The 20879-nt window shown below is 45.6% G+C and overlaps 1 protein-coding gene across 1 annotated transcript in view; it reads left to right on the forward strand.

Annotated features, from left to right (window-relative positions):
- The window catches only part of SLC1A6 (solute carrier family 1 (high affinity aspartate/glutamate transporter), member 6), a 22280-nt gene extending 1616 nt beyond the window's left edge, over positions 1-20664 (forward strand). Inside the window, exons 2-9 of the mRNA XM_006898304.1 lie at positions 4445-4582; positions 6575-6779; positions 8724-8766; positions 9210-9553; positions 12794-13027; positions 14117-14311; positions 19467-19601; positions 20459-20664. Of these exons, the coding sequence (XP_006898366.1) occupies positions 4445-4582; positions 6575-6779; positions 8724-8766; positions 9210-9553; positions 12794-13027; positions 14117-14311; positions 19467-19601; positions 20459-20648 (1484 nt within the window). The 3' untranslated portion in view covers positions 20649-20664. The remainder of the gene's footprint in view (positions 1-4444; positions 4583-6574; positions 6780-8723; positions 8767-9209; positions 9554-12793; positions 13028-14116; positions 14312-19466; positions 19602-20458) is intronic.
- Positions 20665-20879: the final 215 nt, after the last annotated feature.

Below are 20879 nucleotides of genomic sequence, written 5' to 3' on the forward strand. Positions count from 1 at the left end.
TACAGCCTTCATTCTGGACTCCTGTCATGACAATAATACCTAATCATATATCCCTTTTAAACAGTTCTCTCCCTCATCTGTTTCAATGCAGTATACATCATTTATCCCATCTTTCTCAGTTTCCATATTTGAATCCGTATTGTAGCTCTTGTGACAATTCACCCCACCAGGGGACTCCCTCACCCTTGTTGGCTCTCTGCTTCACCAAACAGCATGTCCTTTAGCGCCAGATTCCTCCTGATAATGTGTCCAAAGCAAGTGAACTGGACATTATTCTGATGTGATCCACAGGATTGTTCATCATTGGGGTTTTAGAAGTAGATTGCAGGCCTTTCTTCTTCATCTCTCTTAGCCTGGAAGCTGCACTGAAACCTGCCCAGTGTGAGTGATCTTGCCAGTATTTGAAATACTGGTGGCATAGTTTCCAGCATCACAGTAACACAAAAGCCACCAGAGTATGACAAACTCGTGATTTATACATACGCACATATTGATACGTGACAGACACCCTCTCCACATGTGAACACAGACCAAGACATTATTATGCATGGACAACACTGACAGGTGAAAACATGCAAACTCATGTCCACCTGTGCACACGTTGTTGTTGTTGTTGATTGCCTTCAAGTCGAGCATGACTCATAGTGACCCTATGAACAAGTAGTATATACACATAAACACTAGAATTTCTGAACATATTGATACATACATATTCCATTTTACATGCATACTAACACATTGTAAATGTGAATACACATACACACATATTCAAGAACAAATGTTGATGCTATTGTTATGTGCCACTGAGTTACATGTGACTCATAGCCACTCTATGTACAGCAGCTCTGAACCCTACCCTGCCCTGAGCCAGTCTCACGGACTCTGACACACCTACCCCCATTGCCCCAGTTACTGTATCAATCCATCTCCTCTGGGGTCTTCCTCTCTTGCACTGTCCCTCCACCCTTCCTAGCATGACATCCTTCTCCTAGGACCAATTGCTCCTGGCCACAAGCCCAAAGTATGGGAGATAGAGCTTCAAAATCCTAGCCTCCAAGGAGGAACTTGGTTTCACCCTCTCCAAAACCTATTTGTTTTCTCGGTGGTTCATGGCATGTTCAAGACTCTTTGCAGCACCACAACTCAAAGGCATCAATTCTTCTATCATCCTTAGTCATTGTCCAGCTCTCTGATGCATAGCAAGTAATTGCGAAGATCATAACTTGGATCAGGCACACCTTAGTCTCAGTACTCTGGAGAGGTTCCTGACAGCAAATTTTCCAAGTGCAATTCATCTTTTGATTTCCTTCTGTTGGTGCCAAGAGTGTTGATTATGGAGCCAAGCAAGCTGTGACTGTTAACAGTCTCAAACTCTTCTCCATTTATCATGTTGCTGCCAACTGGCTCAATGATGAGAATCTTTGTTTTCTTGATGTTGAACTTCAATCCTTATTGAAGACTACAGTCTTTGACCTTTTGCAGCAAACACTTCAGGTCCTCCTCAGTTTCAGCAAGAAAGGTTGTGTCATTTGCATAACATAGGTTGTTGATGAGTCTTCCTCCAATCCTGATACCATATTCCTCCTCATTCCTAAGAAGCCCAGCATCCCGGATAATCTGTTCTGCATATGGATTGAAAAGGTATAGAGACAGGATTTATCTCTGGCGTACTCCCTTCCTGATTTTGAACCATGCAGTGTTTCCTTGCTCTGTTCCGAGAGCTGCTTCCTGGCCTGAGTATAGGTTTCGCATGAGCACAATTAAATGTTCTGAGATTCCCATTCCCATCAAGGTTAGCCTCAATTTGCTGTGATCCACGCAGTCGAATGCCTTTGCATAGCAAAAACACTTCCTGTGAAGTATTCCACAGGATTCCCAGGGCTGCAGTCTTTTACAGAGGCAGGCTGCAGCATCTTTGAACTACTAGCTTGTTGGTCACCAGTCTAGCATTTTAACCCCTATGCCATCAAAGTGCTTATTTTAGAACTCAGAGGTTGTTAGACTTAGAACCCGATTAACTCTAATGTTAATCAACATAACAGAGAAACCCTATTTCCAAAACAGGCTCACACCGACAAGTATATGGCTTAGAATCCATTTTGTATCCTAAGGATACATTTAACCTGTGCCATCAAGCTGGAAACAACTCATGCTGACTCTCCAGAGAGTTTATAGAGGCTGTAAATTGCGTGGGAGGAGATTGCTCGTCTTTCTCCCACAGAGCAGCTGGTGGATTGGCACTACCTGCCTTCGGGTTGGCAGTGCAACTCCTTATAACTAAGCCACCAGAGCGCCCTAGATTTTTAGTTGTTGTGTACCACTGAGTCAGACCCGATCCATAGCTGGGCCTCCAGTGGGTTTTCAGAGGCTGTTTACTCACGTGAGAGGAGATTGCCCATCTTTCTCCCGTGGAACAGCTGGTGGGTTTGAACCTCTTGAGCAGTTTCTTACCACAAGGCCAATTCATATGAGCTTAAAAACAGTATTAACATACAGAAATGGCCAGGCATATATTCACCTCCATATGCATAAAGCCATTCCTATGCACACACAGGCAAATACGTATGCTGTCCAAATGTATATGAGCCTACATGTAAAAGGCACGCGAACCTGTTCACCAGTGAACATGCACTGCCATGTATGGATCACGTCTACACACCAGTGTATTCACACATTCACACACATGTATAAACATGATCACACACACAAATATAAGTATACCGGGTACACATACATCAAGGCACACACAGACATACCTACAGAATGTTCCTCTATCTCTCACTCCCAACCCCATACACTTTCCATAGGAGGGATGAAGTCCTGCCTGGGACTGAGGTGGTTGTTATTGTTGTTATGTGTCATCAAGTCAGAACTGACGCATCGCTGACCTTCCTCCTCCGGTGGGTTTTCAGAGACTGTAAATCATATGGAAGAAGATTGCCCATCTTTTCTTTTCAGAACAGCTGGTAGATTTGAACCACCTACCTTTGGGGTGTAGCCAAGAAATTAAAAGGCGCATTGCCATGGGAAAGTCTGCTGTTAGGGACCTCTCCAAAGTACTGAAGAGTAATGGTGTCTGTCTGGAGACTAAGGTGCGTCTGATACAGGCCATGGTCTTCACAGTCACTTGTTATACATCAGAGAGTTGGACAATGACCAAGGAGGACAGAAGGAGAATTGATGCCTTTGAGCTGTGGTGCTGGAGAAGAGTATTGAGAATACCATGGACTGCTAGGAAAACTAATAGATTCATCCTGGAAAGGGTTAAACCGGGTGGCTCCTTGGAGGCAGGGATTCTGAGGCTCTAACATACTTTGGGCATGTTGTAAGAAGAGACCGGTCCTTGGAGAAGTACATCATGCTGGGGAGGGTAGAGGGACAGCAGAGGAGGGGAAGGCCCTTTTTGAGGTGGATTGATTCGGTGACTGGGGATATCGGGATGGGAGTGTCAGAGACAGTGCGATTGGCACAAGACAGAGCAGAGTTTAGGGCTGTTGTGCATAGGGTCGCTATGAGTCGCAAGTGACTCGACAGCACATAACAACAACAACAACCACCTTTGGGGTGACAATACAACTCCTTACCACTAGGACATCAGAGCCCCCCTGGGACTGAGGTAGGGTGGATTAACACAAACTCCACACCCTTGACCTCGTTGTTTTGTTGTTGTTTTTTTAATACAGAATTGAAATAGTTTATTGATCATTCAACTGTATGGTTGTTTTGTTGCTAGATGTCATTATACCCATTCTGACTATAGTGTTCCTGTTACACAGAGTACAATGGCCCTAGTTGGTTCTCTATAATGTTGGTTGGTTTTTGTTTTGTTTTTTTTTTAAATTGTACTAGTTTCTTTACAAAATTCTAATATGTTGTTTTTCAGACCTGATTCTTCAAATTTACCTCACCCCCAACCCAAATTGTACAAACCCATGATTAATCCTACCCCCGCACATCCTCATTTCTCTGCTCCCCCCGTACCTCCCCCTTGGATCCTCACACTGATTCTATAATAATGGTTTTATACAATGTTTGGGACTGAGTTCACATTGCATAATGCTTTCCAGTACCTCCAAATTTGGGTAATAATTTACAAAATCATTGTACTTTGGACATGTTGTAAGGAGGGACCAGTCCTTGGAGAGGGACATCATGTTTGGGAGGGTGGAGGGACAGCACAGGAGAGGAAGGGATTGATTCAGTGACTGGGATAATGGGGATGGATGTGTCGGAGATGGTGAGATTGGCACAGGACAGAGCGGAGTTTAGAGCAGTTGTGCATAGGGTCGCTATGAGTCGCAGGTGACTTGATGGCACATAACAACAACCACATTGCTCCTGTGTGCTGAGTGGTATTCCATTGTGTGAAGTACCATAATGTCTCAGTCGATTCGATTGTGGTTGGACATCTGGGCTGTTTCCTGACCTCATTTCTTGAACCCAGGGGTCAGCCTGGCCTTCGCCCTGCGTCCGTACCAGCTCACTTACCGCCAGATCAAATACTTCTCCTTCCCCGGGGAGCTGCTGATGAGGATGCTGCAGATGCTGGTGCTGCCCCTCATTGTCTCCAGCCTGGTCACAGGTGAGAGAGCCCCGCCGGGCGGCTTAGCCTGGAACCCAGGCCCGCCATCGCTACACATGGCTTCTCCCCAGCTCGAACCTCCAGCACGGAGCCCACACTGAGCCCAGAGCTTTGGGCCAAATTTAGATCCCAATTTCTTAGGTCCTAGATTCTCTATGACCTGCACCACTTTATCTCAGTAACTTCCCTGCACCTTCTTTGACAGTAAAACGCCAGCCTGTTGGGATGCTGTTATCCAGAGGTGAAGGAAAGATTGGCGGAATAGTCAGGGAAGGAAGCTGGGAAGTGGTGTAGATCGGCAGAGCGAGGGATGGGGATGAAAGTGTGAAGACTTGGTGGTGGGTGGAGGGTGGGTGGAAGTCAGGATGGGACATATAAAGGACCAGCTAGTTAACATTTTCAGCTTCAAGGGCCACTGGTCTCTGCTGTTGCAGCACAAAAGCAGCCACTGTTAGTACGTGAATAAATAAATGTGACTGTGTGCCAGTAAAACTGAATTTACAGAAACAAGAGGCCGGCTGGTAAACGAAAGACTTTAACTATTAAAATTACACCTATTCTTCACTTACAGAGGATACAAACGTTATACAACATTTCATTCATAATAATAGTAAAAAAAAATCTATTTGATCCCCTGCGGGGATCTGGGGAGTGTTGAAGAAGTAGGCCTCCCAACTAGAACTCCATGGGGAGCTCGGGTGTATGAACATCATCAGACAGAAGAGAACCTCCCAGCCTGATCCTGTGGCGAGCTCTGTAGTTCACACAGCATCCCAGACGAAGGGGACCACTCAGCCTGATGCTACAGGGACCTCTGGAATAGCCTCACAGAATTGTCCGCCCATGAATTGTTTTTGTTTGGGTTTTGTTTTGTTGGTTTTTTTTTAATCCTTGTGTAAGTCCATCATTGGTCATACATAGCCTCCCAGACATTTATGATGAGGCAGCTTCTGTTTTCCTGAGGGCAATTCTCAAGAAAAGGGGACAGTCTGAGCTGTTTGTGGGACAGTCTGAGCTGTTTGCAACCAACGCTTGCAGAAGCTGAGGATAAGTGTATCAATATAGAGCATTTGAGTGAATAGGAGTGAGCTGAGAGGGTAGAGGTGGGATAACAGGATGATGAGTGGAATGAAAGTGGGGCTGTGGAGTGAATAGGGGTGAAGTGGAAGGTGGGGTTGAGGTTGGTGGGATTAACTTGGTGTAGAAGAAACGTAGTACAGTCAGAGAAATAACACTCAAAATAAAGCTGAGATAAAAGATAGACTAGACGGTGGCTTATTGTAGCTTTGTTCACAATAGCAAAGAGCTGGAAACAACCCAAGTTCCCATCAACAAACGAATGCCTAGAGAAGCTCTGGTATATTCACACAATGGAATACTATGCTGCATTGAAAACCAAGGAACTCATGAAATATTACGCAAAATGGATGACCCTGAAGGACATTATGCTGAGTGAAATATCTCAGTCACAAAAGGACAAATATTGCATAGGGCCACTGTTGTAAAACGGGACTGACATCGGGGTTGAGGGAAGACAGAAAAGGAAGGGAGGAATGATGTATACTGCATTGAAACAGATGAGGGAGAGAACTGTTTGCAAGGGATACATGAATGGGTATTCTTGTCATTACAGAAGTCCACAGTGAAGGCTGCATGGTGGAGTGGACTTGGGGGGGAGGGGGAATGCATAACAATGAAAGAGTTTTTTCTTTCTTTTCAAGGAGAAGAGTGAATTGGGAGAAAGGAGTTGGCAGGGAGAAAAGTGCAATTAATGAATGAATGGAAACCCTAAGTCTCTGTAAACTTCCATTAAGATTAAAAAGAAGAGTGTGGGTGGAAGGATCATGGCTGGGGACTGGGGTAAGGATGCAGGAAAGTAGGTACTTGCTGGCAGGCAGCTGAGCTGGCAGTGGGGAGCGAGGACAGGACGGTTGGGAGAATGGGTGCTGGGGTGTAAGCGGACTCTGCAGGGCTGCACCTTCTGTCCTCCAGGCATGGCTTCTCTGGACAACAAGGCGACCGGGCGGATGGGGATGAGGGCAGCCGTGTACTACATGGTGACCACAGTCATCGCCGTCTTCATTGGCATCCTCATGGTCACCATCATCCATCCCGGGAAGGGCTCCAAGGAGGGGCTCCACCGAGAGGGCAGGGTTGAGCCCGTCCCCACGGCTGATGCCTTCATGGACTTGGTCAGGTGACGTTCTTTCTGTTTTTTGTTGGGGTTTCCGATTCTGTGGGCCACAAGCCATATGGCCCATAGAACAAAATGTCAGGTACCAGAGTGTGGCAGTGACAATACCGTGAACTCAGGCTCGTTTTAACAATTCATTCTTTAATGACAAGATTTGTTGATACCAGTTCCTGCCATTTATTTACTTAAGCATAACATTTTTGGGAAATCTTTGAGTAGCACAGAGAGTGAAGCACGGAACTATTGCTAGCTGAGAGGTTGCAGTCAGACCCACGGAGAAGCATTGGGAGACAGGTCAGATGGTCTGTTTGTGAAAGGTCATCGAAGACCCTGTGGGATTACCGTGAGTTAACACGACTCACTCGGACTCAATAGCCATGAACAAGTTTTACTAGTACCAGTATATTTATTTAAGTCTTGTTTTATTGTTGAGGTGCTCTCACGGTGGAGTGCATTAGCTGTTGCACTGTTAAATAAAGGTCAGTGGTTTGAATCCACTACAGCAAAAAGATGGGCCATTTCCATGGGTGAAGAGTGCACTCTTTCATTGCCACCAAGTGGAAACTGACTCATACCTGACTCTTCCTTGGATTTCCGTGGCTGTAAATTTCACGGAAAGGGATTGCCTATTTTCCTCCATCTGAGCCACTGGTGGAGTTGTTGTTGTTGTTGTTGTTGTGGTTATGTGCCATCAAGTTGCCAGTGACCCTGTGTACAACAGCTCTGAAGCCTGCACTGTCCTGAGCCAGTCTCACTGACTCCAACACACCTACCCTCATGGCCTCAGTTACTGTGTCAATCCATCTCATCCAGGGACTTCCTCTCCTGTGCCGTCCCTCCACATGATGTCCTTCTCCAAGAATCGGTCCCTCCTGGCCATGAGCCCAAAATGTGTGAGATGTGGAGTGTTGTTGTGTTGTTGTTATGTGCCGTCGATTCATTTGCTACTCATAGCTACCCTGTGTACAACAGCCCTAAACCCTGATCTATCCTGTGCCAATCTCGTTGCCTCTGACACACCCATCCCGATTACCCCAGTTACTGAATCAATCCACCTCATAGAGGGTCTTCCCCTCCTGTGCTGTCCCTCTACTCTACCCAGCATGATATCCCTCTCCAAAGACCTGTCTCTCCTAACAACATGTCCAAAGTATGTCAGACGAAGCCCCAGAATTCTTGCCTCCAAGGAGCAGCCTGGTTTAACCCTCTCTAGGATGAATCTGTTTGTTTTCTTGGCAGTCTATGGTACATTCAATACTCTTCTCCAGCACCACAGCTCAAAGGCATCAATTCTCCTTCTATCCTCCCTAGTCATTGTCCAACTCTCTGATGCATAACAAGTGATTGCAAAGACCATGGCCTGTATCAGGCGCACCTTAGTCTCCAGAGAGAGATGTGGAGTAGGGTCATTTAAATCAGATAAGGGAGCTCTTGCGGTGAGTCCATGGGGGGGCGCTGCTAACCCAAAGTTGGTGCCTCTCTGGCAGTTTGAACCCACCAGCAGTTCAATGGTAGAAAGATGGGCAATCTTCTCCCATGTAATTTACAGCCTCCAGAAACCCACTTATGTATCAGCTATGAGCCAGTTCCAGGCCAATGGTAACGAGTTGAGTTGTTGAATATGAAGCTCCTAGTTTAGTGCGTAGGAAGCACTGGTGCCTAGTGAGAAGAAGCTGTGCTACAATCCCAAAGGCCCACGGTTCAAGGCCTCTAGGTGCTCCGTGGAAGAAGGATGAGCAGTCTGCTCCTGTGTGATTGACTGCCTCTGAAAACCTAGCAGAGGGTCAGCTCCAACTCAATGATATATAACAGCAGTAAGTTTAGTGCCTGTCTTAGAGCAAGTATCAAATGTTGGCTGGTATTAAGATCATTATTATTGAAGTTATTGTTATTCTAATACTCCTTTCCAAGGCCTAACCACTTCTTTCCATTGATGTTTTTCTGCAGAAATATGTTTCCTCCCAACCTGGTGGAAGCCTGCTTCAAACAGGTCAGGGGGAAGGTGTGGTTTAATCAAGGAGAGCAGGAGGGCGGGGAGAGGTTGCTGCTGCAGGGCCAGCCCGAGGGTGGAGGGTGGGGAGAATGGCCTGGCAGAGCAATGGGATGGGCCTGTTGGGAGAGTCTGGAAGAAAGATGGTATTTCTCGCTGATGTGGGGGTCAAGGAAGGGTTAAAACCAGGGCTCAGTTCAAGGGGAGTGAAGGAGGTACCAAGGCTGGGCTTTCAGTGCTGGGATACCCATGTCTGACTTCAGAGAGAGACCCCAAATCTGGCTGGACATCCCTGGGGAAAGTGGAATATATAGATTCTGGGGTGCTCACTACAGACTAACTGAGTCAGGCTATGGAAGTATGGGAGCCAGGAGCTGGTATTCTAAAGACATTTCTGATGCATCCACAGAACCGAGTTTCGGCCCACTATCTCTTTATTTCAGTTCAAGACACAGTATAGCACAAGGGTGGTAACCAGGACCGTTGTGAGGACAGAGAATGGGTCTGAGCTGGGCACCTCCATGCCCCCTCCATCCTCAGTGGACAATGGGACCGGCCTCCTGGAAAACATCACCCGGGCCCTGGGCACCCTGCACGAAGTGCTGAGCTTCGAGGAGATTGTGCCAGTGCCTGGTTCTGCCAGTGGCATCAATGCGCTGGGCCTCGTGGTCTTCTCCGTGGCCTTTGGGCTGGTCATCGGTGGCATGAAGCATAAGGGCCGAGTCCTGCGGGACTTCTTCGATAGCCTCAATGAGGCTATTATGCGGCTGGTGGGCATCATTATTTGGTGAGTGGCGGCTGTACTGGGGTGGCCAGTGGTAACTCCTGGGACGGGTAAAACCAGAACTGGGAGATCAAGATTGGGGGAAGCTGCTCACGGGCTTCCTGAGAGCATGAAGTCACAGCCACTCATCTGTCTGCTGGCTCATCCATTCATTCACTCATTCAGCCACTCCCTTATTCTCTGCTGTGCGTTACATATTCATTCCCTCTCTCATCTATCCATTCACTTATTCGGGAAAACGTATTGGTCAAATCATTCATTCACTCTTTTTTTTTTTTCTTCATTTCTGCTGATTCTTCCATTCATTGGTTCACTCATTCTCCTCTACATTGGTCAGATTCCTCATTCACTTGTTTATTTCTTTTTTTGTATCATTTCTTTTATTTTCTTATTTTGTGTGTGTGTGTACTGTCATATCGGATCTGACTGGTACAGGGGGAGATTGCCCCTCCTTGTCCAGCAGAGCATCTGGTGGATTCAAACCACACAACTCTGGGATTGCAATGCAGCTTCTTGACACTAGGCCACCAGAGCTCACCTCACAGGTTTATTTCGACTCATTCTCCTTTGCACTGGTTCCCTTATTGACTCCTCTTTCTAAGCATTGATGACTCATTCTTCCATCACTTTTCTCATAAATTGGCTCATGAAGGAAAGAGTCATGAATACCCACATCTGTTAGTTGAGCTTCTGATTGGCTCATTTCTTCACTCTCTCATTCATTGACTCTTTCTCACCTCTCACTTATAGCCTCACATATTCACTCTTTCGTCTGTTGATCCATTTCCTCCTTCGTTCACGCCCCCACCCCGGACTCCATTGTGTCTCATTTGTTTCTTTGCTTACTCACGGATCCCTCACTTAATCCCTCACTTACGTGTTTGCTTAATCGACTCATGCTTTTCTCCTAACTCCTTTACTCCTTCATCACTTTCTTCCCTTGCTCAGCAGACCTTCTCCTGGGTTGACTGTCTTCAGTTCTGGAATCTGGACAGGTTGGATCCAGTTCTTGTCTTCAGGGAGTAGTCAAAATTTTGCAAGAGATAGACACACACACATTAGATAAATAGAATGTTCTTGTTAAATGTCATCGAGTCGCCTGTGACTCATAGGGACCCTATGTACAATAGCACTGATATCCGCCCTGTCCTGAGCCAGTCTCACTGACTCCAGTGCGCCTACCCCCATTATCCCAGTTACTAAAAGGTGATAATTTCTATAATAAAGAGACTTAAAAAAAAAAACAAAAGTGTTAAGAATGTGGAGATGTGAGCGGTGGATGGAAGGGTAGACACTGAGCTGTGCCTGGCAGGAAAGGAAAAAAGTCACGAGCAAGATGACCCCTCAACTGCTCCTTGAAAGGTTAGCGAGGCTGCAACGAGATCATAAGAAAGAAGAGGAAAGAGAACATGTGTGTAGTAGAAGACCTGGAATTGTCTGGAGAACAGTGGGGTGTTCAGGGAGGCAGAGCTTAGGACGGGGTGGAGACTAGCTGAGGAGGATGCCGGCTAGGCAGTCTCGTTCCCCGTTGGGTCAAAAGTATGTTCATCATCCCAAAGAGTTTGAACGTTGTGTAGGGGCTTGAGGCCTAGGTGAGATTGAAAGTTGGGTAGGAAACTTGAGGGCAACGCGGGAGCTTAGAAAAGGAGCTGAGGTGAAAGGAGAGGTAGATCATCGGCGATAAACAAGAGAAGGGACAATGGAGTTGTGAAGGCCCCGCTGAAGTCGGAGCCCTTGAATCGGTGGTCTTTGGCCTGGTTTGGTAAAAATCGCAGTGAGGTGGCTGAGTGTAAGAGGAAAGTCATGGAAAACTGATCTGTGGCCACAGACTTTGGCAGAGGAGGAGGCAGAAGGATGGAGGCCTGGGAGTTGAGAGATGAATCCACAGAGTGACCTTGGAGGCAGGTTGAAGCACACTGGCTTGGAGATGTTCATCAGCACATTAAGGAGACCCCGGGACTAACCCTGAGCCCAGAGTGGAGAACAGAAATGCAACTAGCTCGGCCTGCTTTATTCTCTTTCCCACCACCTTAAATCGATTTTCATAATTCCTGAGGCAAATTATCATACCAGGGTTCCAAGAGCCATCCACCATAAATGAGAGAGAGTTTAAATTTCAGGTTTTTTTAAAAAAAATTATTAATTTTAATGAACATTTATAGATATTTTGGATTTCCATTAATTTAGACTTCCGTTTTTAAGAGGAAAGGAGAAACAATTGAGATCTGGGTGGTAGGAGAAGGATGGAATCACTCCCAGGACCAAAGGATAGGCTGGTTTGTGGGGAACCCAGTTTAGCTCCCAGTTAATTTTCTCCTCTTGTTTCTACCTCTCTCCATTTCATGCCCTGCTCCAGCCGCACCAGCCTCCTCTCTGCTCCACCGGTACCCCAAGTGCATGGCCATCCCATGTCCACTTGCCTGCGATGCTTTCACCAAAGCAGACATGGTTTCATCCCCTCGTTCAGGTCTCAGCTTCATTGTCACCTCTTCCAAGAGGCTGATCCATTCTAAAGTAAACCTACCGACTCATCCCATCATTACAGCAATTAGCGTCCGCTGAAGTTGTTAATTATGTATTTGTTTCCATGTTTACTGCCTGTATCTTCTATTAGAAGGTAAGCTCCATGAGGTCAAGGAACCATGTGCCTGGAATGCAATAAATATCTGTTGAAGGAAGGAATGAATAAATAAATAAATAGTTCTGATTTAGGGTGGGTTGTTTGAGATGTCAGCAGGGAATCCAGACGAAAAGGCCCAGGGATGATGAGTTGAGGAAGGATATGAGCTTACAGGACAGAGAAGAGGGGCATGAAGGTCATAAATGTGGGGCAAAGAGTTGGGAACAGTGCACAAGGGAGCTTCAAATGCAGAGGTGGTCAATGTCTGGGTAGTGTCTAGCAACAGGAACTGAAGAGAATGATTATTTTAGGAGGGGCAGCTTTGAAGGGAGGCACTGAAGAAGGAGAGACTTAATCAGGATTTGTAGGAACTGTTCTTCTGTCTGAGGTGAACTCTGGGGGGGTTGAATGGGAGGTGGAAGAAGCTGGATATATTTGTGGCTTCCAATCCTGGTTTGTTCCTGTGTGAGGAAGGATTGAGGTCGAGTAGAGGCTTGCAGGTGTGTCTTGTCTGCCCCTGGAACTCCACAAGGGCAAGTGTGATGGGTCACCGTGGGGCTGGCACTTCCTTCTGCAGGGAAGGGGCCAGGAGGGCGCTCTAACAGATGTCTGGCTTGCTCCAGGTACGCCCCTGTGGGCATCCTCTTCCTGATTGCTGGGAAGATCCTAGAGATGGAAGACATGGCCGTCCTGGGGGGCCAGCTGGGCATGTACACCCTGACAGTCATTGTGGGCCTGTTCCTCCACGCTGGCGGTGTCCTCCCCCTCATCTACTTCCTCATCACCCACCGGAATCCTTTCCCATTCATCGGGGGCTTGCTGCAGGCGCTCATCACTGCCATGGGCACGTCTTCCAGGTACGGCCTTGCTTACCACTGCTGATGTCCTTCTCTGGTGCACTCTTGTCTGTCATGGGCTGTCTTAGAAGTCCTGTCCTTACCGCCACCATGGACACCTCTTTGGAGTTGTATCCTTTTGAAGGTCTCCAGGGAGCTGGCCTTTGTCCTGGACTGAATCTCCTAGCCCTGCTTCTTCTTCCTGTTTCCCTAGTTGATATGGAGGAGAGTCAGGTACAAAGTGTGAGCTTGGAACATAGGTTCCGTGACTCCGCATAATCTTGATTTTTAGCCCAGAATTTTTTTTCTCGAGATGATCTCAGCACCACTCCCTTTGTCTTTTGTCTTTGTGATTTTGAGGGGATCAGTAAAGTGCCTATCTTTCCCCATACAAACTAAAAACCAATTTGAGCTATCACGAGGACCAAGCAGACGGAGATAATATATCCTCTGACTGACTCCTCAGAATGCTGGTTGGAGAACTTGTCCTTTGGTTTTTGGCTAAGTCGGCTTGCTCCCCCAGTAGCCCAGAATCAAAGGTTCATGATCACTGCAGTGACCAAGATGCTCTCTGTGGATCCAGTGCATGGCCTAACGCTGCCCGGAACAACCAGCCTGTAGTCAGGCTGACTCCCAAAGACATGTTTGCTCCTTGGCCACTCCTTGCCTGGGATGTGGTGTAGAGAGAGGCCAAGAGAATTAGTTTAGTGTAGCTGAGGTTGCTCCAGGACACATCAGGAGTGGTAAGAAGGGATCTTTCTACCACCCTTCTCAAGCCCCAAGAGGTAGAGTATTAGGAGACCTTTAAGTCTTCTCTTTTCTGGGAAGAGAAAGTCAGGGTGAACTAGCGGCATAACCTGGTTCTAGCCATTGGTTTCAAGTGGGCCAGGAGATATCTGCCTTCAGAACCCCTGTTACTGGGTACACGTGAACAGTGAGTCCATCTTCCTCCCTACCCTTGTCATTGTCCAAACAGGATGCCCCTGCCCTTTGCCCTGGTTCCTACATTTCCCCCGCAGTGTGCTCTGGGGAGCCCTTCTTTACCCCCTGGCTGACCCCCAGCTCCACCTCAACACTCCCTGCTCTCAATCCCGGGACTTTCTTCCCCAGCTCTGCGACACTGCCTATCACCTTCCGCTGCCTGGAGGAGGGCTTGGGGGTGGACCGCCGCATCACCAGGTTTGTGTTGCCTGTGGGGGCCACAGTGAACATGGACGGCACTGCCCTCTACGAGGCCTTGGCTGCCATCTTCATTGCCCAGGTCAACAACTACGAGCTCAACCTGGGACAGATCACAACCATCAGGTGGGTTGCAGCCATAGCTGGGGTGTGGCTCTGCTGGCAGGCAGGAGACAACTCGGAGGTCATCCCTGGCAGAGAGGCATCTAACAGCTGGAAGAAAGGGGGAGGGTGACACTGCTGAGAGTCAAAGAGAGTTCTATATGTTGGCGTGACTGTGGATTCCTTCCGTCTTCTTTTGCTGCTGCTTTTCTAGTTTCATTCAAGCTTTTGCCCATAGCATCTCTCAGTATTGCAGCTCGAGGTTTGCATTTGTTTTTCTGTACTTGGAGCTTTAGATACACCAAACTAGTTCTTCCTTTCTTATTCTCTGACTCCAGCTCTCTGCACATTTTGTTATAATATTTTGCTTTGTCTTCTCAAACTGCTCTTTGAAATCTTCTCTTCAGCTCTTATGCTTTGACATCTCTTCCCTTTGTTTTGGCTTCTTGATGCCATAATGCAACCCTCACAGCCCGCCCCCGCACAAATGCAATTTTGGCTTTTTTCTTTCATCCCATGTCTTTGTAATGAACTCTTCATGCATGATATCCTTGATGTTATCTCATAGCTTCTCTGGTCTTCAATCATTGATATTCAAGACCTCAAACTTGTTCTTGAGGTGATTTTTCCATTCAGGCGGGATAGAATCAAGGTTATATTTTGGTTCTTCTGGACTTGTTTTCTTTTTCTTCAGCTTTCAGTTTGAACTTGCATGTGTGTCAATGATGTTCTGCAGTCAGCACCTGGCCTCGTTCTGACTGCTAATATTGACCTTTTCCAGTGATTCCTTCTGCACATATAGTTAATCTGATTCCTGTGCAGTCCATCAGGTGAGGACCATGTATAAAGTCACCCTTTGTGTCTTAAAAAAGATATTTGCAATGAATAAATAATTGAACATACGTAATTCAATCATTCGGTCTCTTGCCTTATTTCCGTCACCAAGAATGCATTGTCTGACTTCCATTCCTTCCTCCTTGTTTCCAACTTTTGTATTCCAGTCACCAATAATAACTAAAGTGTCTTGATTACATGTTTGGTCAATTTCAGACTGCAAAAGTTAATAGAAATCCTCAATTTCCTCCTCTTTGGTTTTAGTTGTTGGTACATATTTTGCCCTATTAACATGTCTTCCTTGTATGCATATGGATAGTATCCTATCACTCCCAACATTATACTTTAGCATAGATCTTGGAATTTTCCTTCCAACTATGAACGCAATACCATTTTTCTTCTGTTTTTCATTTCCTGCATGATAGATCAAGTAGATCATGATTATCTGGTTCCAAGTGGCCCACGCCAGTCCATCTCAGTTCACTAATGCCTGTCTTCATGTATTCTTTTAATTTTTGACAAATTCCGATTTTCTTATGTTCATACATTCCACACTCCAGTTATTAATGGTGGTTTGCAGCTGTTTCTCATTTTTCACTGACTTCCCATTTGGACTCTAGCTCTAATTCTTTTTTTTTTTAATTCATTCATTTTAATGAAAGTATACAGAGACTTTGGATTTCCATTCATTCTTGTTGCACTTTTTTCCCTACCCACCCTCCTCCCCAGTTCACTCTTCTCTTTGAAAAGTAAAATTCTTTCATTGTTATACAATCCCTCCCCCCAAGTCTACTCCACTAGGCAGTCTTTGTTCTGGACTCCTGTCATGACAATAATACCTAATCATATATCCCTTTTAAAAAGCTCTCTCCCTCATCTGTTTCAATTCAGAATACATACTTTATCCCATCTTTCTCAATCTCCCCTCAACACTGATGTCAGTCCTGTTTTACAACAGCAGCACTGTGCAGAATTTGTCATTCTAACTGAGATATGTCACTCTCTAGCTCTAATTCTTTAGCTATCTGCTTTCTTCTGTTATTCATAGGGCTTTTGAAGGGCTGCTATTTTGGAAGTGGATGGCTAATCCTCCTAGTCTGTCTTAATCTAGATCTAGGAGCTCTCCTGCATCCTGTCCACCATGGTGACCTTTTGACATCTGAAATACCAGTAGCGTAACGTCCAGCACCACAGCAACCCACAAGTTACATCAGTACAGAATGACAAACAAATGCTGTACATAATAAGAACAAACTCTATTCAAGCAAGCATATACACACAAGAGCCAAGAATAGAGTAAGAGGTTGAAGCTGCATTAAAGGCACTGGCAAAAAATAAAGCTCCAGCAATTGATAGGATACCAGTTGCCATGTTTCAGCAGACAGATGCCTGGACATGCTCACCAGTCTGTACCTGGAAGTTTGGAAGACAGCTGCCTGGCCAGCTGCCTGGAAGAGATCCATATTTGTTCCCATTCTTTAAAAAGGTGATCCAACAGAAAGTGGAAATTCTCTAATGATAGTCTCAAATATCATTAATATCACATGCACACAAAACACTGCTGAAGAACATCCAAGAATATCTCGACTGGTACATTGACAGGGAGTTGCTGAAGTTCAAGCTGAGTTTAGAAGAAGCATTGGCACCAGGGATATCATTGCTGATGTCAAGATAAATCCTGGCTGAAAGTAGAGAATACCAGAAGAATGTCTGTCATGATGTGTTTTTCCAAGGTTATTCCCTTTCTTGACAACATGCCCAAAGTATATGAGACTAAGTTTTATCATCCTTACCTCTGAGGAGCACCCTGGAAGCACTTCCTCCATGACAGACTTGGGTTTTGCTTTTGGCAGTTTGTGGGATATTCAATACTCTTCACCAACACCACATTTCAAAAGCATCCGTTCTCCTTCAGTCATCCTTACTAATTATCCAACTTTCAAGTGTTTATGAAGCAACTAAAAAATGCCATGGCTTGCATCAGGTGCACCTTAGTCCTGAAACTGATATCCTTGCTCTTTAGAACTTTGGGGAGGTCCTTAACAGCAGATTTCCACAGTGCAGCATGTCATAACATAGGCTGTTGATGCTTTCTCCAATTTTGATGCTACACTGTTCTTCATATAGTTAAGCTTCTCAAATTATTTGCTCAGCATACATATTGAATAAATATGGAGAAAGGATACAACTTTGATACACACCTTTCCTGGTTTTTAAACCATGTCATATTTCCTTGTTCTGTTTGGACAACTGCTCTTGTTCTATGCATAGGTTTCACATGAGCAAAAATTATGTGTTCTGAGATTCCGATTCTTCTCAATGTTAGTTATAATTTGTTAAAACCCCGAGTATGTGAGGTATTTGTCCTTTTGTGACAGAGATATTTCACTCAGCATAATGTCCTCCAGGCTCACCCATATTGTGTAATGTTTTACAAGTTCACTGATTTTCAGTGCTGGGTAATATTTCATTGTGTGAATGTACCTTTATTTTTTTCTCCATTTGTTTGTTGGTAGGCACTTGTGTTCTTCTATCTCTTTGCTATTGTGAATAACACAGCAATAAACATGGGTGTACATACATCTGTTTGAATGGCAGCTCTGGTTTCTTTAGAATATATTCTCAGTAGTGGAATTGCTGGATCGAATATTATTTCTATTTCCAACTTTTAGATAAAGTGCCAGACTGCCTTCCATAGTGGTTGTACCATTTTACATTCCCACCAGCAGTAAATAAAAAAGAGTTCCAATCTCTCTACAACCTTGCCAGCATTTGTTATTTGCTGCTCTGTTGAACTTTGCTATTATTGCTGGGGTGAGATGATCTCTCATAGTTGTTTTGATTTGCATCTCTCTGATAGCTAGGGATTTTGAACATTTCTTCATGTGTTGTTTGCCACCACTGTTATAAAATAGAACTGACATGGGGGCTTGGGGGGAGAATAGGAAAAAGTGGATAATGAACACTGCACTGGAACAAATGAGGGGAAGAAGGGTCTGAAAGGAATATATGATTAGGTATTATATGTATGACAGTCTGAACAAGAGGTGCAATGTGGACTGGGAGAGGGGGGATCAAGAGGAAGGAATCAAATATGCAGCAATGAATAAATATTTTTAAAATGTAAAAATAAAATCAACCCAACGTATGTGAGGTGAAGTCTTAAAACCATTGCCTGTAAGGAGCACCATGGCTGCAATTTGTCCAAAACAGATTTGTTTGATCTCTTGGTAGTCAATGAGATATTCAGTACTCTTCTCCAACACCACAGTTCACAGCCATAGATTCTTCTGTCTTCCTTATTCATTGTCTAACATTCAGAAGCATAAGAAAGAACTGAAAAGGTCATGGCTTGCATCAGATGCACCTTAATCTTTTCAATTACTATCTTACTCTATAGCACTTTGTAGAGCAAATCTTGACAGCAGATATTTCCCAATGCAATGTATCTTTTGAGTTCTTGAGGGCAGAAAATAATCTACTCACCTCTGATACAGTCTCGCCACCTTCTCTGTCATTTTCCACACTCATTATTATTGATTCATTCTCTGAGCACCACGGACAACTTCCCCTTTGAGTCCTAGACTTGATCTACCCTCCAGAGTTCCATTATCGTTGGCTGGGGTTTGTACTAATTTTCTCATGCTTATTTGCATGTGAAGTGCTACTATTTTTTGGTTTAAAGGCGCTGCTCTGAGGGATGTTTCCAGGTATCTTTAGCCTTCAGGGCAGTGTTTTGAATACCTACTCCTGTATCTAATGCTGCCAACCCAAAGGTGTACAGTTAGAGCCTGCCAGTTAATCCACAAGAGAAGGATGGGCAGTCTCCTCTCATGCCATTTACTGACTTTGAAAACCCACGAGAGGGTCAACTGTGAGTGGGTCCCAACTTGATGGCAATGAACAATAGTAACAAACATGAATCTAGGAGGGAGCTCTGGTGGCTTAATGAGTAGAGAGTTGCCCTGCCAGCCCAAAGGCAGACAGTTTGAATCTGCCAGCTGCTCCCGCAGAGCAAGATGGGCAATCTCCTCCAAGTGATTTCTAGCCTCTGAAAACCTGCTAGACGGTCAGCTATGGGTCAGATCTGACCCAATGGCAAAGAGAATTCGTTCATGCATCTACAATATGAGTTGTTTAAACTTACTATTGAATGCTCTTAAAACCACAAGCCAGTAAAAGAAGAGGGATTCCACTTGCATGGGCATTTGATGTCAAAACTTGCCTTTGGTTTGCTTTTGATCTGGGGGGATTTATGAGGACTGTTCCTTTCCCCTTCTGTATCTCTTCTCACTCTGTCTCATCTCTCCCTTCTCTTCCCCTACCTCCCTGTCTCCTCTTGCAGCATCACAGCCACGGCAGCCAGCGTGGGGGCTGCAGGCATTCCCCAAGCTGGCCTGGTCACCATGGTGATTGTGCTCACGTCAGTTGGCCTGCCTACTGAAGACATCACTCTTATCATAGCTGTAGACTGGTTCCTGTAAGTGCTCCTCAGGCTAGAAGCTGGTGCTGTGTCCCCTCACCTCTCACCTCTGCTTTACCCTGGAGGATGTTCAGTGTGTGGGTCCTCATATCAACAAAGACAAAGCCCTCAGACCTTACAGTGAAAAGGGAGTCTAGGAGGGTGCCCCAGCCCTGTCCCGAGGACCCCAAATTCCATAGAGTTAGCCATGTGAAGTAGGATAGAGAAAGGCAAATAGTGGGGGCTTTTCTAGCCACCAAAGAAGTTTCCCATTCACCTTTTTAGTGTAAAAGTCATCACTAGTGACCTACAGGACAGATCTGGCCAGCAATTATTTTTTTAAGAAATCTCTCAACACTCAAAACAAGAGATTTTACCAAACAATAATAGAACCCCGCCTGGATTTATTGATTCTTCTGGAAAAGTAGAAGGACTTAATTCCCAAATAACAGTGGTTAGTTGGACCTGAGTCCCCTTGGGTAGAACACTTGGGCTGTCACCATCATGTGTAGGTCAGTCCCTCTATGGACTCCTGACTGGTTCACTCATGGTGGTGACCTCTGGATCCCAAGTTACCTTTCAGTTTATAACCCCAAATTTTCAGCATGAGATTTCCACCTAAGGTGTCTTTAAAACAACAACAAAACTACCAAAAACCCCAACAAGCCCAACACAACAAAACTGCCTTGCTAGGGGCAGATATTAGCATCTCAGTGTAACCTGCATGTGTTAGAGCAGGAAATGAAGGGAGGGGGAGGCACCTGCTGGAGATGGAGTGAGCGGGAACCCACACCCCAACTTCAAGCACAGAAGTTCTCCCTTTTGCTGGAACTCCTCAGGTGAGAGTTAACGGCTGCTCTTTCTCCCTTCACCAGTGACCGTCTTCGCACAATGACCAATGTCTTGGGGGACTCAATTGGAGCGGCGGTTGTTGAACACTTGTCTCAGCAGGAGCTGGAGCTCCAGGAAGCAGAACTCACCCTCCCTAGTCTGGGGAAGCCCTACAAGTCCCTCCAAGAGAAGGGGGTGTCCAGGGGGCGTGGAGGCAATGAGAGTGTCATGTGAAGAGTCCCCACCTCTGGCACCCAGAGAGACAGGAGGAGGCCTGGGGAGGGGCGTCCTGGGGAATATCCACTGTCTAGTGAGCTGTGCACCCAAACACACAGGCTCTGTCCAGCTTGTTTGAGGAAAACAGATAAAGGAGCAGGAATACATGTTGCCCAAGGTCTCCATTTCTTTTTGAGCATACTGAGGACTTGAGGGAGAGCAATGAGCAAGGTTGGGAAAGAAAGCTTC

The sequence above is a fragment of the Elephantulus edwardii genome, unplaced genomic scaffold, assembly GCF_000299155.1.
Source record: "Elephantulus edwardii isolate Elephantulus edwardi_28Jun2011 unplaced genomic scaffold, EleEdw1.0 scaffold00226, whole genome shotgun sequence".
Classification (NCBI taxonomy): domain Eukaryota; kingdom Metazoa; phylum Chordata; class Mammalia; order Macroscelidea; family Macroscelididae; genus Elephantulus; species Elephantulus edwardii.